This window comes from Lissotriton helveticus, chromosome 6 (genome assembly GCF_964261635.1).
Source record: "Lissotriton helveticus chromosome 6, aLisHel1.1, whole genome shotgun sequence".
Taxonomy (NCBI): Eukaryota; Metazoa; Chordata; class Amphibia; order Caudata; family Salamandridae; genus Lissotriton; species Lissotriton helveticus.
In genome coordinates, this window is record NC_136067.1 from 150,256,504 (window position 1) to 150,269,983 (window position 13,480).

The following is a 13,480-nucleotide window of genomic DNA, read 5'->3' on the forward strand; positions in this document are numbered from 1 at the left end:
AAGTGCCAATACATGAGAGCAGAACGCAACAGTAAATGAGCATGGTTCTTAAACGAAACATTCAAAATCTTTTTTAAAAATTTAACGCTAAAAAAATAGCCCAAAACTATATAGAGGCTCAAGCCAATAGGCAAGGAAATAATAAAAAACTTGTCAAATAAGTCAATAAAATCAATGAAATGCTAGTGTTCACCATGTCAATCCGAGGCATTGTCTATGACATAACTGTATATGCAAAGTAAGCAGCAACCGCCTCCAATAGGAAATCACCGTCTTCATCCGAAAACAGTTCAGCCATCCAATTTAAAAGTGGAAAAGAACATACGTGTTCTCCCAGCACCGGATCCTCTATAACCATCAGAGGACAGCACGGTGGGTTTTCAAGAAAGCTCAGTTCCAAGAAATCCTGCGCTGCCGACAATATATCCCAGGGACCAATTAGTCCATGCGCCACTGCTAAGGCCATAATCCTCTCGCCAGAACAAACCAACTCGTGAGCAATGATAGGACTCATCAGCTGATTAAAATCGACGTCAGGAGAAACCGGTCCGCAGAGACACAAATCAATGGCCCAATGGAAATCACAGGTCAGGCAGTGAAATACAGGCTGGACACAGGTGAAGTAGGAGAATCGAAAAGATAATCCATATGCCGTGCTCAATATCGCTAACGGCAGTGTGCCATAATATTCAAGCATGCGATTGCGGAACAGCATCAGCAGCTGCTGGGCGGGGTTTTGCACAGGAAGGACATCCATATTTAAAAAGACCGAAAACCACTAGAGCGCCCGCCGCTAATGCAAGTAAAACTGGGAATCCTCCAAACAAAGTTGAAAAAATAGAATGGAAGAAAGCAGGGATGACTCCAAAAATCTTTTCAAAGGAAGTCACGAGACCACTGCTAACAATTTAAAAAAAATGTGCTAGGCCTTTCGTGGAGGATGCGTTAAAGATAGTACGAACCATCTCCCCGAAATGCAAAGGCAAATCAGTATTTAAAAGAGCCTGAACCTCCGTACGGGTGTTCGCAATGTGAAGCACGAAAGTTTCACGGGCCGAGCTCAAGGCCACCTCTCTCTGGGACAAAAGAGCCCTTATTCTTGCCATGCCGCTGAATTCTGCTCCCAAGGTTGGTATCTGTGGCCAGATGGAAGACTCCCTATGTTCATGTGTGGGAGGATACAGCACATTTCTGCAGCAAATAACCCGCTCACTTACTGTTACGATAAACGCTATACCTTTAATTAACCCACAACAGTCTTCATTATTGAGCATTAAATAACTACCATTTTCTAATAATTTAAACGTGGGGATGATAGCAGGAACTGGCGTGCCTTGCAAAACGCAAGCCATATTTGGTCGGTCTTTGTTGCATGAACCGTGTAACTGTATGGGTCTACACATTAAAGAATGATCAGGCGTCTCAGTACACTCCTCCCCATTCAGATAAACTTCTTGGGCATCCTTGAAACATCTGTATGTGTATGGAAGCGACCAGACTTCATGAAGGAAACCGCTACCCAAAGGTTCAAAACGACCAACGGGTACATATTTCATACAATTTGAAAACTTATATAAAGCAAAAGGCAGCGTTATTAAACCGTGGATAAGCCACGTTGCAGCAGGGGCCTCTGCCACGGAAAAAGGTAAATATTCTAACCTTTCAATATGTAACATAGAAAAGGAAGCATCACGCATTGAAAGCAAGCGTTGTTTGTCAGTTAAATTAAACGGTGCAAACAAAGAAGAAACGTTCATGTACCCCCAGGGAACTTTACCATTCTTCAGAGTCTGAAGGGTCCATGCAAATTGCATGATTGAACGTAATTGATTCTGACCATGGTATAATACTGACACTTCATCGTGCACAATATCGACAACTGACGACACAATATTATCCAATGTGTAAATCCTAGAGGAAAGCACGTTAATACTATTGTCAACAACCGCAAGTACTTTCTCAATATTCGCCTGATCAATAGCCCTAAGGCGTGTAGCAGCCTCAATCTGTGAAAGTTTCCAAATTTCATTGTAAACTCCATATATCCACCTTTTCGACCTGCCACTAGCCGGGCCTTTAATGAAATCATTCAAATCCACGTCTGCATTCAGTTTAGATAGGTGACTCTGCACTGCAGGTAAAGTTGAATGTTTCAGCCAATTTTGACACAATTTGCCTACAGAATAAGTGGTGACAGTGTGAACCAAGTCAAACCGGGGATCAGATCTAACAGTTTTAAAACCGTCAGTTAAACCCAAAAATCTATTTTGGCAAGAATCAGCACTACGGTGCCAAAGCAGCCAACCCTTTGGATTCATGCTGGAAATGTTAAAGGAGGAATTAAGGAGTAGGGCCTGTAATTCTCTAATGGACAACTGAGTGAAATTACTCCAACCATCATATTCCTCCAACTCCGGGAAAGTAGGGGTGTTTAACTTTTTAGAAGTAGCCAATCCAAAGCATGTGGGCTGGGAAATTGTTTCATTTAAAAACAACATATGATTCGGGATGAGACATGCACGGTTCAAAGCCTCAGTGCCTCGTACCTGCCAGGCTCGTGAACCCCAAACTGATTTAAGGTCTATTGTTTCTTTCCATAACTCGTAGCCCCCAGTAACTAATTGATCAAGGAAGTCCTTAGAATACAATAACTTAGTATCGGTAAGTCTAACCTTGGACATAGGCTTTTTTTGAAGTTTAAAATAAAAGGACTCTGGATTGGTCTGGTTAAAGTCAGTGAAATAAGTATACTTTTTCAGAAATGTTTCTGAACTGCCAAGTGTTGGCGCTGGGCAATGTTCCCACTGTGTAAAATTAACAGTATCTCTTCTGGATGATGTTTTGTGTAAGAAGTGATTGCCATAATGTTGGTAGCAGAATAAATCACCATAATTAACAGAATCTAAATATAAATCCTCAGCATCAAAGGCAGCATAGTATTGCAAATCAGAAAATAAACTTTCCACTGCATTAACATCCCAGTCATCAGAACGAATGTTTTGTTTTACCACATCCCCCATATTTACTCTAAGTACATTAGGAATATTAACGACTTCCGTTGGGCCATGGATTTGAAACCGAACAGTATCCCACACAATTCCATCAAGGACAGGCCATGCTGTGATGTTAACCAAAGTCAAGTCTCTTTTTAATCTGAGCGCAGAATGGGACGAGGAAAGCGGGGCCAAAGTTCCATTGAGATGTGTAATGCAAGTTCTTTCCTCGACATAATGACCATTGATGATTCGAAAAAAATAAAACACAAAACCAATTGACATAAAAAGGTAAACTGAAAAAAGGACCAGCCAAATGTATGTCCAAGGGGGAATCAAAAAATGTTTTTTAAACAGGCTAGCATAAACTGCAATACGAGAGGGTTTCTTCGAGGCAAGGGAAGCAGAGTCAAATGAAAATCTGGATTCCGTGGCTAAACGCGCTTGCAGGTCAGGCATGGACAAATCAGTGGGGTAGGCATAGTCTATATCATCAATGTGAGTTCCGGGTAAATTATTTAACAAAGGACTGGAAATAGCAGGTAATTCGATGGCCACTTCAGGTTCAACAGTAGAAGCAGTGGGCATAACTGAATTTCTCACAATGGAAGGACAGGAAACAGCCGGTGTCATGCTAAGAAGAATCGGCCACTCTGTGTATCTTGACATTGTCAATTGAAATAAACCTTTTTTCCTTACGACCAGGAAGTGGTGGTAAAATGACTGTTCTTGTGCCCTTCACTCCAAGGACTGGAACCGGAGCTCGATAGGAAGGACCAAATTCTTTCTTGTTATTGATCTTCTCTCGAACTAGTTCTCCAACTTGGGGTAGCCAGCCAACTACCGGGATCTGCAACGCATCATCCGACGTGGAGGGCAAATGTTCCTTTGCAAGACTGTCTCTGGTCTTTTGTAGATTCTGTAAAACATTGCAATGTTCATCTGCGTCAAAGGAAGTGGCGCGAACCACACAGTCTAGACCGTCAAGGTCAGGGACGTACATCTTGATGCCAAAGAGCATTTCGTATGGGGTCCGCCCACCCAGAGACCTTCTAGGGAGATTATTAAGAGCACCCTGCACGCCATTGAGGTGAGCCAGCCAGTTTCTGCCAGTGCCTATAACTCGGGCTGTCAAAGATTGCTTTAAATCACGGTTCATTCGCTCAACTACACTGTTACCCTGAGGTCTGTAGGGAGACGAAAACTTGACTTGGACCCCCAACGAATGCATGGCATCCTTATACGCCTTAGAGGTGAAAGCCGGACCCTGATCCGAATGGAAGGTACCACAGGCAAAAATCCCTATAAAGACACGCAAATCTCTAATGACAGTCCGTGAATCAGCGCTGCGATGGGGCCATACCCACACAAAGCGTGTGCATGAGTCAACTGCTACTAAGATGTACGTATACGCAGTATCAGATGAAAAAGGACCGCAGTGATCTAAATAAACGCATCCTAGTGGTTTATTAGAAATGTACAACTGTGTCTGTGGCGGACGCGCAGCAGTTGAAGGTTTAATCTGCTGACAAATGATAAAAACGAAGGACATAATCACGTGTCTGTTTGTACAGTCCCCGCCACCAGAAACGTTGTTGTAAGAGAGATACAGTGGCTGAGACGCCCGCATGCGCAGACGCCACACCTTCATGCGCCGCTGTAATCAAGTCTGCCCTGCGATCCGAGTTGGGAATCAGCCGTTCCCCAACATCAGGAATTGTCACAAAAGGAACCTTTTCGGGACTTAAGTGGTATTTGTACTTCGAAGGGAATCACGAAGGATGCTTACCTCCCTTCTCAGAGGCAGCAACAGCCGCCAAGATGTCGCTATCAATCTTGGTTTTGGATCTAGTAACTGCCGCAACTAAGTATGTAGATACTGCTGATTTCGCCGCTTCATCTGCAAGCGAATTACCGACAGCGTGGACTCCCACGCGCTGATGGCCAAGAGTATGAATTACATAAACGAGTGGTAACTTATCCTTAAGTTCCGCCACTCGAACCCAGATCATCTTATGTTTTATTGTGCTACCCTTGGAATCACGGAATTCATTCTGAATCCAAAAGAACAAGTTTTCATTGTAAGACTGGACACAGTAGTAAGAATCACTTACAACCAGAGTAGTAACACTTGGATCAGCGTACTCCAACGCTAGTAAAAGAGCACGAAGCTCTGCCAATTGTGCGGTGCAGTCGCCCAGGGGCAAGGTGTGCACTTCACTGGAAATGAACTCATCGTACAACATAGCACCGACCACAATGGCGCATGCGGAAACGTAGGCATGTTTAGAGCCATGCGCAACCTGCGCCGAACCTACAGTGTAAATGATGCAATGGAAGTCCTCCAAAGGCCGCATAGATAGAGGGGCAGGATGAAGGAACTCATACTGCAAGTACTCTTGCGACCGTAATGAGGCGTCAAAAATAAACGTGACATCTGTAGACGTCAAGGACGCAGCCCATTGAATCCACCGAGGGTGCAAAGCTTTCGAATTTGGTACACTGGCTTTCGTGACTGCCTCCAAATGAGGACAGGGTGTTACCACTAACATGCGTTTCCCCTGTGACAGAGCTCGTTCTTTAAGAATCGCCATCTGTACAGCAGTTAAAACTTTCTCCACAGTGGGAAACCGCAATTCAGCCGAAGTGTACAAGTGTGACTTGTAAGCAATAGGTACCGTGTCTCCTTCATTAAAAGTGAGGTACGTGAAACCCACTGTCCCAGGAATTATTCTTATTACCAAGTTGGTGTGGTTATCACGAGTCAGTAAATATTTAGAAGCGAGCAGATCAGCCTGCAAGGATTGCAAAATGGCTGAATGCTCAGGCAGCCAGCATGATTTTGAGAAAGTAGGTTGTATTAATGCATACAACGGCTTGATACGCTGGGCATATTCCGGAATGTATGTCCTCCCGAAATTCAAAAAGCCCAGTAAAGACTGTAATTTTTTCAGTGTTGTAGGAGAGCGCAATTGAGCGCATTTCTCCAAGAAGTGAGGAGCCAAACCTCTACCTTCGTTGTTCAGCTCATAGCCGAGGAACAACACTGTGTGTTCTGCAATGTGCGATTTTGCAAAATTAAACTTGTAACCCATATCAGCAAAGTTACAAATAACCGAATTCACTCGACACAGATGCATCCAAATTTCGTCGTCCGTGAGATAAATGTCATCCACATACGAACACGCATCAGGGTCGATATTCTCCAATAGAGTAACAATTCTGGAGGTGAAAACACCAGGACTATTCTTGTAGCCCATTGGGAGTCGCCGGAAGCGTTTTTGCACACCAGCGCTTGTAAAACTTGTCCATTGGGAGCTAAGGCTATCCAATATATGGGCATAGAAACCGTTGGATATGTCAAGAGTTGTTTTGAAACGCTTACGCACTAGACTATCCACTAGAGCAGAGCCGTGAGTATTCTGTACTGCACAGTTACGGCAATGCGAGTTCAAATGCCGGTAATCCAATACCAAACGATACGATCCGTCAGGTTTGGTCACAGTAAAAAGGGGATTATTCATCGGTGACACACACGTTTCAATAACTCCCTGATATTCCAATTGCACAAGGATTTCAGCGACGGAAGCTTTTGCTTCACGCCGTATGGGATATTGAGGTTGAGGCTGCGGCTCAGACCGCAACGGGATTTCGTGGCAAGGCGACAATTTATCCCAACCACAATGGTTACGGTACAGAGCCGGTGCGAGAGCCCGAGCCCACTCTTCTGCAAAATGCTGCGCATGCGCTGTCGAGACAGTGTTCGCGAAACTGGGGAGGATTACCTCCTCCCCTCGCGGCGCCGCGAGCACAAAAGGTGGGGGCCAGTCAGCCTCCGAAAGCAAAATATCATATGTAGAGGAAAGATTCTCCCAAAACACCCCTTTGACGGTACGCTGTATGTCACCTTCAATTAACAGGACAATTTCATAAAGTCTCTCAGGGGGAGCAAGTCTCGTGTCTGCTGTTTCAATGACTACGTAGACATCAGTCGCTGTCACCCTCAGTAGTGGACGCAGCGCCTCTCACTATGGTAATCTCCGCCGCGCTGTCCAGCAAGGTCAGAGCCCACGTCAGATTCCGAAGCCGCGTTCTCACTATCTGTGGCATATCGATGCGCTGTTAAGGCTGCGACTTTCTTTTTCGCAAACTACGGTCGCTTTTGCGCAGAATCCTCCTGCTTCGCAGCGCCGTCTGTCTGGCGGGGCTGGCCACGTCCTAGTTGGCCACCACGTCCCCGTCCGCCACCTCCACCACCGGTCTTCGGGGCCGATGAGTCCTGAAAGGAACGAGGAGAGCGTTGATCAGAACCCTGAAAACGATCAGGTGATTTAATCATTGCGCGATCGCGCAAATCATAAACTTTTTCAGTCGGCGCAGGAACTTGTGGTGCAGGATATGAAGTCTGAGTCTGCTGCTGTTGCTTCCCCTGTTTCTGTTTTCGAGGCCAATTTTGTTTCTTGGACTTTTGTTGTACGTCTGCCGCAGCAGACTGTACTTGCGATTGTTTCTTCTCCTTGACTGCGAAATACTTCAAACCTTTACTTGTGCGACCGATTGTTTTATAAGCGGCCACTACAATTTTCGCCAACTGGCGGGGTTTCTCGGCATCGGGTATAAGTGCCAAAGCATTAGACACCTGAAAGTTCACTGCGTCTCCTTTAACATTGGAGAGGATGAGATCGCTAACGATCTCAAACGAACCACACAGGCGCATACCCAATTCAACAGCTGCCTCCGGCCCGTGATCATCCTGAACACGTTTGACAATCTCGGGCAGCTGCGTCATTGACGGGGTGCCGAAGCACCTCGTAAAAACTGCCGCAAAAGTTTTTCCCCAACTTTCACAGTCGACTAGTTCGGGAGCTAAATCCTTAGGTAAAGTAATCGTTAACATCCTATGTTTATCAGCAGGAGTAGAATTTGGGAACACAGCTTCCAGCTGGTCAAACTTCTCGGCAAGCCAAAAGGGAAAGTCATCCTTATCATCAGGACGCTTACCAAAAACCGAATTGACCATAACTGGATTCAATTTTAAACCGCCACGTTCCATCTGAACGGCCGCACCCCCGGGTGGACCTCCCGGGAGATGACGACCTATGTATTGTACTAACGCTCGAATCACAGCAATCGCGACCACATGCATTCTACGAACATCCGCCAGAGGACAAGCGCCGTGATTCGGGTGCGGGGTAAAGCCCCCCAAAGCAGGCCAAACAGTACCTGGAATGGAGAGTGGGCCTAACCGCGCAGCTGACAAAGAGTGGGGGAGGGCGCCATCAAACCAAACGCGATGCTGCCAATGATTAATAGGTATTTCCAGTGCCCTGTACGGAGTATATTCAGCCGGTACAGCGGAGGGTGTGTAGTGGAGGAACACTTGAGAATTCGCATCCACCTCCGGAAACGTAACCCAAGAGTAAAACAGTTCAAATGGGTACGCCGGGTCCGCACACACCACAAAAACCACAGCCATGCCCTCCAATGGGACAAGATAAGTCTGCAAGTGGTTGCGCACCGCAATTCGGCTATGTTGCGCAATGGCCACTGCCATGATATCACCGGAAATATTGAAAAACAAAGAATACTTTGTAGCACAACTGGGTAGTAATTCAAAGAAACCGTTTTAGTAAGAATCAAGCTTGAAAAAGACCTATTTCCATAAAATAGGTAGGTTTCACCGACACCCCGTTTTCCGGAAACGGAAGTGAAGGGGTAAAGGTTTGAACGATATACTACTCGAGCGTCATGATATAAGACCACCGAAACCGTTGGGCGCCATGTCACAGGGTTTCTGTTCTCACACAGAACTGTGCACAGAGGATTGGAACCTCGGCGAATTAGGGTGACCCAAAACTCACCTTAGTACCCAACTTATCCCTTACCGAGCTAGCTACAGTGTCTCATTGGTCTTATCAAACTCCCAATGTTTTAACAAACCAGAACATGAACTTACAGTACCTCAGGATACGTGGAACTCATGAACACTCTTTCGTTATACTACCAAGACAAACCAGAACATGGAGTCAAGAAGAACACATGAGCATTTGAAATGTTTATTTACTAATGCCGTCTTCTCAGGCGCAGTATCTTAGATAATACAAGTATACATATTATCAGTAGCAAAATTACTAGCATAGTTACTAATCCATAAAAAGCGAATGGTGACAGCATGTTAACATGCTGTAAATGAATAAGAGTTAACAACACTTATATCTCACCCTCCCTAACACACATATTATATTATTTGCTAAGGTCTCTTTGGGTTGTTTTAGGGCGGGCCCATACCTTAGTTTCCTAGCATGAAGGAATCACATCAGCATACACCAGCTCTCTCTTCATGTGAACCGCATCAAGTGTGTTTTTTGTGCCCCAAGCAAAGCAATATAAATCCCGCCTCAAGCCCAGAGTTGGCAGAAGCTGCACTTATGTTATGACTATGAAGGCGTGGAGATCAGACCTCATAACAATCCTGTATCGTGTTGTTCCTGAAACTTCAGCACTCTCTGTGCAGACATAGTTTATTAAGCAAAGCTGATATCAGAGCAATAACATATTATTCTCAAATAAACCACAGCAAACTACTAGGTTGAAAGCTAAGTCAACAATTAAGTGTCGTGTGCAGAAGTTACGAAATGGAAAAATGGCGTTTAAACTTCTAATGCGCCTATGCTAACTTAACACGATATAAGGATATCCAGGAGCTACATGACACCTCCTCCACCTCCTATTCTTCCTAGTTTTTCCGACTGGTTTTCCCGCCCAAAGTGAGGGGTAAACCTGGGGCTGCCATCTGCTGCTAGCAGCAGAGGCTGGTGATTACATTACAAATGTGGCAAGCCATTGAAGCATCGCTCTTGAGCACTGTGCCCATCCTGGGGCTGGAGGTGTGACATCTCCACCCAGGATGTGCTTTGTTTCTGGTCCAAGAAAGCGGAGGCTCCCGATTCAGGGGTCCAGAAACGTGTGGTTGTGGTAGGCTGCCTGAAGTCAGTCTGTGACCACACCAGGGTTGGCATGTTTTCAGGGGGCACCTCTGAGGTGCCCTCTTGAGTATGTGGTTCAATAAATACCACACAGGCATCAGTTTGGGTTTGAGAGGAGTGGTTTGGTACCAAACAATCCTGGTTTCGGAGAAGCCCTCATGGTGCTAGGGATCTGGAGTTGTCAAGTTTTCAGCCCATGTCCTCTCTGTCTGGCTTTCCTTGCACTTACAATATCTAAGAATAGAGTTAAATATTATAGGGGCATATCTGCTCATGCAGGCCTGCCCACACCTGTGATAGAGTGCACCCTGCCTTAGGGCTGTGAGGCCTGCTAGAGGTGTGACTTACCTATACCTTGGGCAGTGCGAGTTGGCATGGCACACAGGCAGTGTGCCATGTCAATTTTGTCATTTTTGTCTGCACCAGAGCATTCATGCTGCAGGGGCAGTCTGCATGGCTAGGTAAGGGGTACGTAGGGGTCCTTCAGTTCCAAAGTCCTAGGTACCATTTACTAGGTACTTACAGGGGGCCTGAAGGGCCTATTGTGGAACAGCTTTAGGTAAGAATCACTTACACAGGGGGACCAGGTTGGCAGGGATCCTGTGCACTTAAATTGAAAATACATAAAATACCAGGCAAAAAGTGTAGGCTAACCATGTCAAAAGAGCCAATTTCTCACAGTGCTACAATACAGAAAATTGTTACATTCATCTACAACTCTCTGGCCTTGCGTTCACTTCCATATGATAACATCTGGCTGCAGTGGCAGCTGCAAAATAGACGTTTACCTTTGTTTGAAGTATCAGCCATCAAAGCTTTAATGGAAAGCCTTAAGCAAGTGATTCCACCTCAAGTGCCACCTGCACTTATGTGGGACCGTAACATTGTTCTCACAAGACGCCATTTGAACCACTACATAATGGTTTCCTACAATTTCTATCTTGGAAGACTGATTTTTTTTTTGATTGCCATCACTTTACTTGTATGTGTCTGTGAGCTCCAAGCACTAATCCTAGAAGAACCTTTCTTCCAGCTACATATTATTGGGGTGGTTCTCCGCATCAACCCAATTTTCCTTCCATAAGTTGTCTCTCCTTTCCACCGTAACCAATTAGTTGTTACCTGTGTTATTCCCTCAACCAGACTGTTGCTGAAAGGGCTCTTCAATCATTAGATGTTAAATGAGCTATTATGTATTACATCGACAGAATTGAAGACTTTTGTAAAACCAAAAAAGTCTGTCGCTTTTTCTCCCCCTCACAAAGGAAAGCCCATATCCACATCCGGCATTGCCAAGTGAATAATTAAATGCATTCAAACATGTTACGCCAAAGCCGAAAGGACTTTATCAATGCCCCCTACAGCGCACACTTCTCGTAGAATAGGGGCTTCCATGGCTTTCCTGGGCAATATACCACTAGCTGTTAAGCATTATTGTGTGGGTGTTCTAGCATGCCAACAAGCAAATGCAGGTTAGGCAGTGCTACGTACACTTTTCTAAACAACTGCAACACCCACAGGTTAGCCACCGCTTTTAAAGGGCACTCCTTTTCAGTCTATGCAAAACATGTGTATCTACAGCCACACATGCCTCAAACGGATTGTTTCATACCCTGTAAGCAAGCATCTGTCCTTGGCATGTGGTGCTGTGGATTCACATGCGCCCACCCCGGACACCAGTGGCCATTGCAGTTAGTTTACCTTTGCGTACGCATGGACATCTCTTTACTGAAACTCGCTTACACTTCATCCTCACCCGCGGGAAAACAATCTAACAATGAAGACTATGCCCATGCGCCTTATCCCCAAGAGTAGTCACTTTACCTCGTGACTTGAAAGACTTCTTTTAAGAAAAACAGCTTGCACACATCTCGACCCAACATAAAATGGCAGGAGTATGCAAAGCATGTGAATCTACAGCACTACATGGCAAGAACAGATGCTTACAGGGTAAGTAGCATAATCCTTTCAAAATGGAGTCTACTTTATCCCGTAAAGAATTACTTGTATATGCTAGCTTTATTTTGCTGTTAAAGCTTTTAACACTGCAAATGTTTTATTCATTTATTCTTCAGTGCTATTCTCATGGTCCGGTGGATAAAGGCTGTATTCACTCTGCATGCTTCATATCTTACTACAGTAAGTACTGTGTGTTTCCTTGCTTGTCTGCACCCAGACTTAATATCAGGTACTTCCTTTGTGTTGAGATGTATGGTGTCGCAGAACGTCTCTAATTTCTCAAAGGAGAAAGATTATTTCTATTCTACTTAAAGTTATTTTACATATAGATGGAATGTAAAAGGTTTCATTTTGTAGACACTTCAAAAGCTTCAAGTACATAAAATGTTTCTACCATGTCTCTCAAGATATACATGTTCTGCACACTCCTACCTAGGATTGAGCGAAAACGTTTGCAAGTTGTTTTGTTCAATTACATTTTGGTCATGAGGTGTCCTGTGGCCCCCTCACTTTAGTCCACAATGAACAGGACAAAAACTCCTCCTCCGATTGCTTTTTTCCCCCCACCATTGGATTCGAACTTACAGCTCGAGATGCCAAATTGAGAAATTCCTGTTTGCTTCATTAACACAGTTGAACACCAGCAACTGTAGTCTTTAGGTCAGAACCACCCCAGAGCCGCCATAAAGTACTTCACTTTAGGACTCGAGTTGTATTTAGAACGGCGGTTAGAGGAAATAGAGGAAAGTGGTAGAGCGAAGCCTTTTTTTTTTTTTTTTTTTTTGTTTTTTTTTACACATCAGTCAGATTCCACCTGACTCCAGTTGTGCATGCAGCCAGGAAGTGACCTTGTGCCTAGACAAGGGGACTGCCCTTCTTCCAGGTAAAGAAAGTACTGGAGTTGAGGATGGCTAATCTTATAGGTTTGCTCTCCTGTTATGACCGCGATCAATGGTAGATGGAACTTTTGTTAAAGCACCTCCCAGGAACCACATCATAAAGGTGTCCGGAAGTGGTGGTGCAAGGAAGGGCGGTCTCAGTTGCCAGTTTAGATGTAAGTAATTGAATACATAAAAAATATCATACATTTCACAAAAATACATAGAAATATACATAACACCATATACGTGGCAGTAGCAATATCTTGAAAGATATTACTACTGCCACGTATATGGAAAGTCGAAGTGTTAGTGAACTGCACACACAGACACTGCAGTGGCAGGCTTGAGACATGGTTAGAGGGCTACTTATTTGGGTGGCACAAGCAGTGCTACATGACCCACTAGTAGCATTTAATGTTCGAGGCATATGAGCTGTAGATTGTATACTTTAGCATAGATCGCCATCTGGTGTTTGGCTCGAATGCTTGCAGTTTGTTTTTACCGAAGAAGTCTTTGTTAGTCACGAGATGGAGTCCTCCTTATGGTGACAGTGCGCATGGGCATTGATTCCATCCCCAGGTTGTTGTTTTTTCCGCCATCGGGTTCGGAAGTGACTTGCTGCACTCCGGGTTGGTGTTATCGAAACCCCCTGCGACACGCA

At 44.8% G+C, this 13,480-nt stretch overlaps 1 protein-coding gene across 2 annotated transcripts in view; it reads left to right on the plus strand.

The window, feature by feature from the left end:
- Positions 1-13,480, plus strand: part of WDR43 (WD repeat domain 43) — a 481,702-nt gene that overhangs the window by 388,491 nt on the left and 79,731 nt on the right. For both annotated transcript variants that reach the window (XM_078647513.1, XM_078647515.1), the window contains exon 14: positions 12,055-12,118. In XM_078647513.1, coding sequence (XP_078503639.1) covers positions 12,055-12,118 — 64 coding nt within the window. The remainder of the gene's footprint in view (positions 1-12,054; positions 12,119-13,480) is intronic.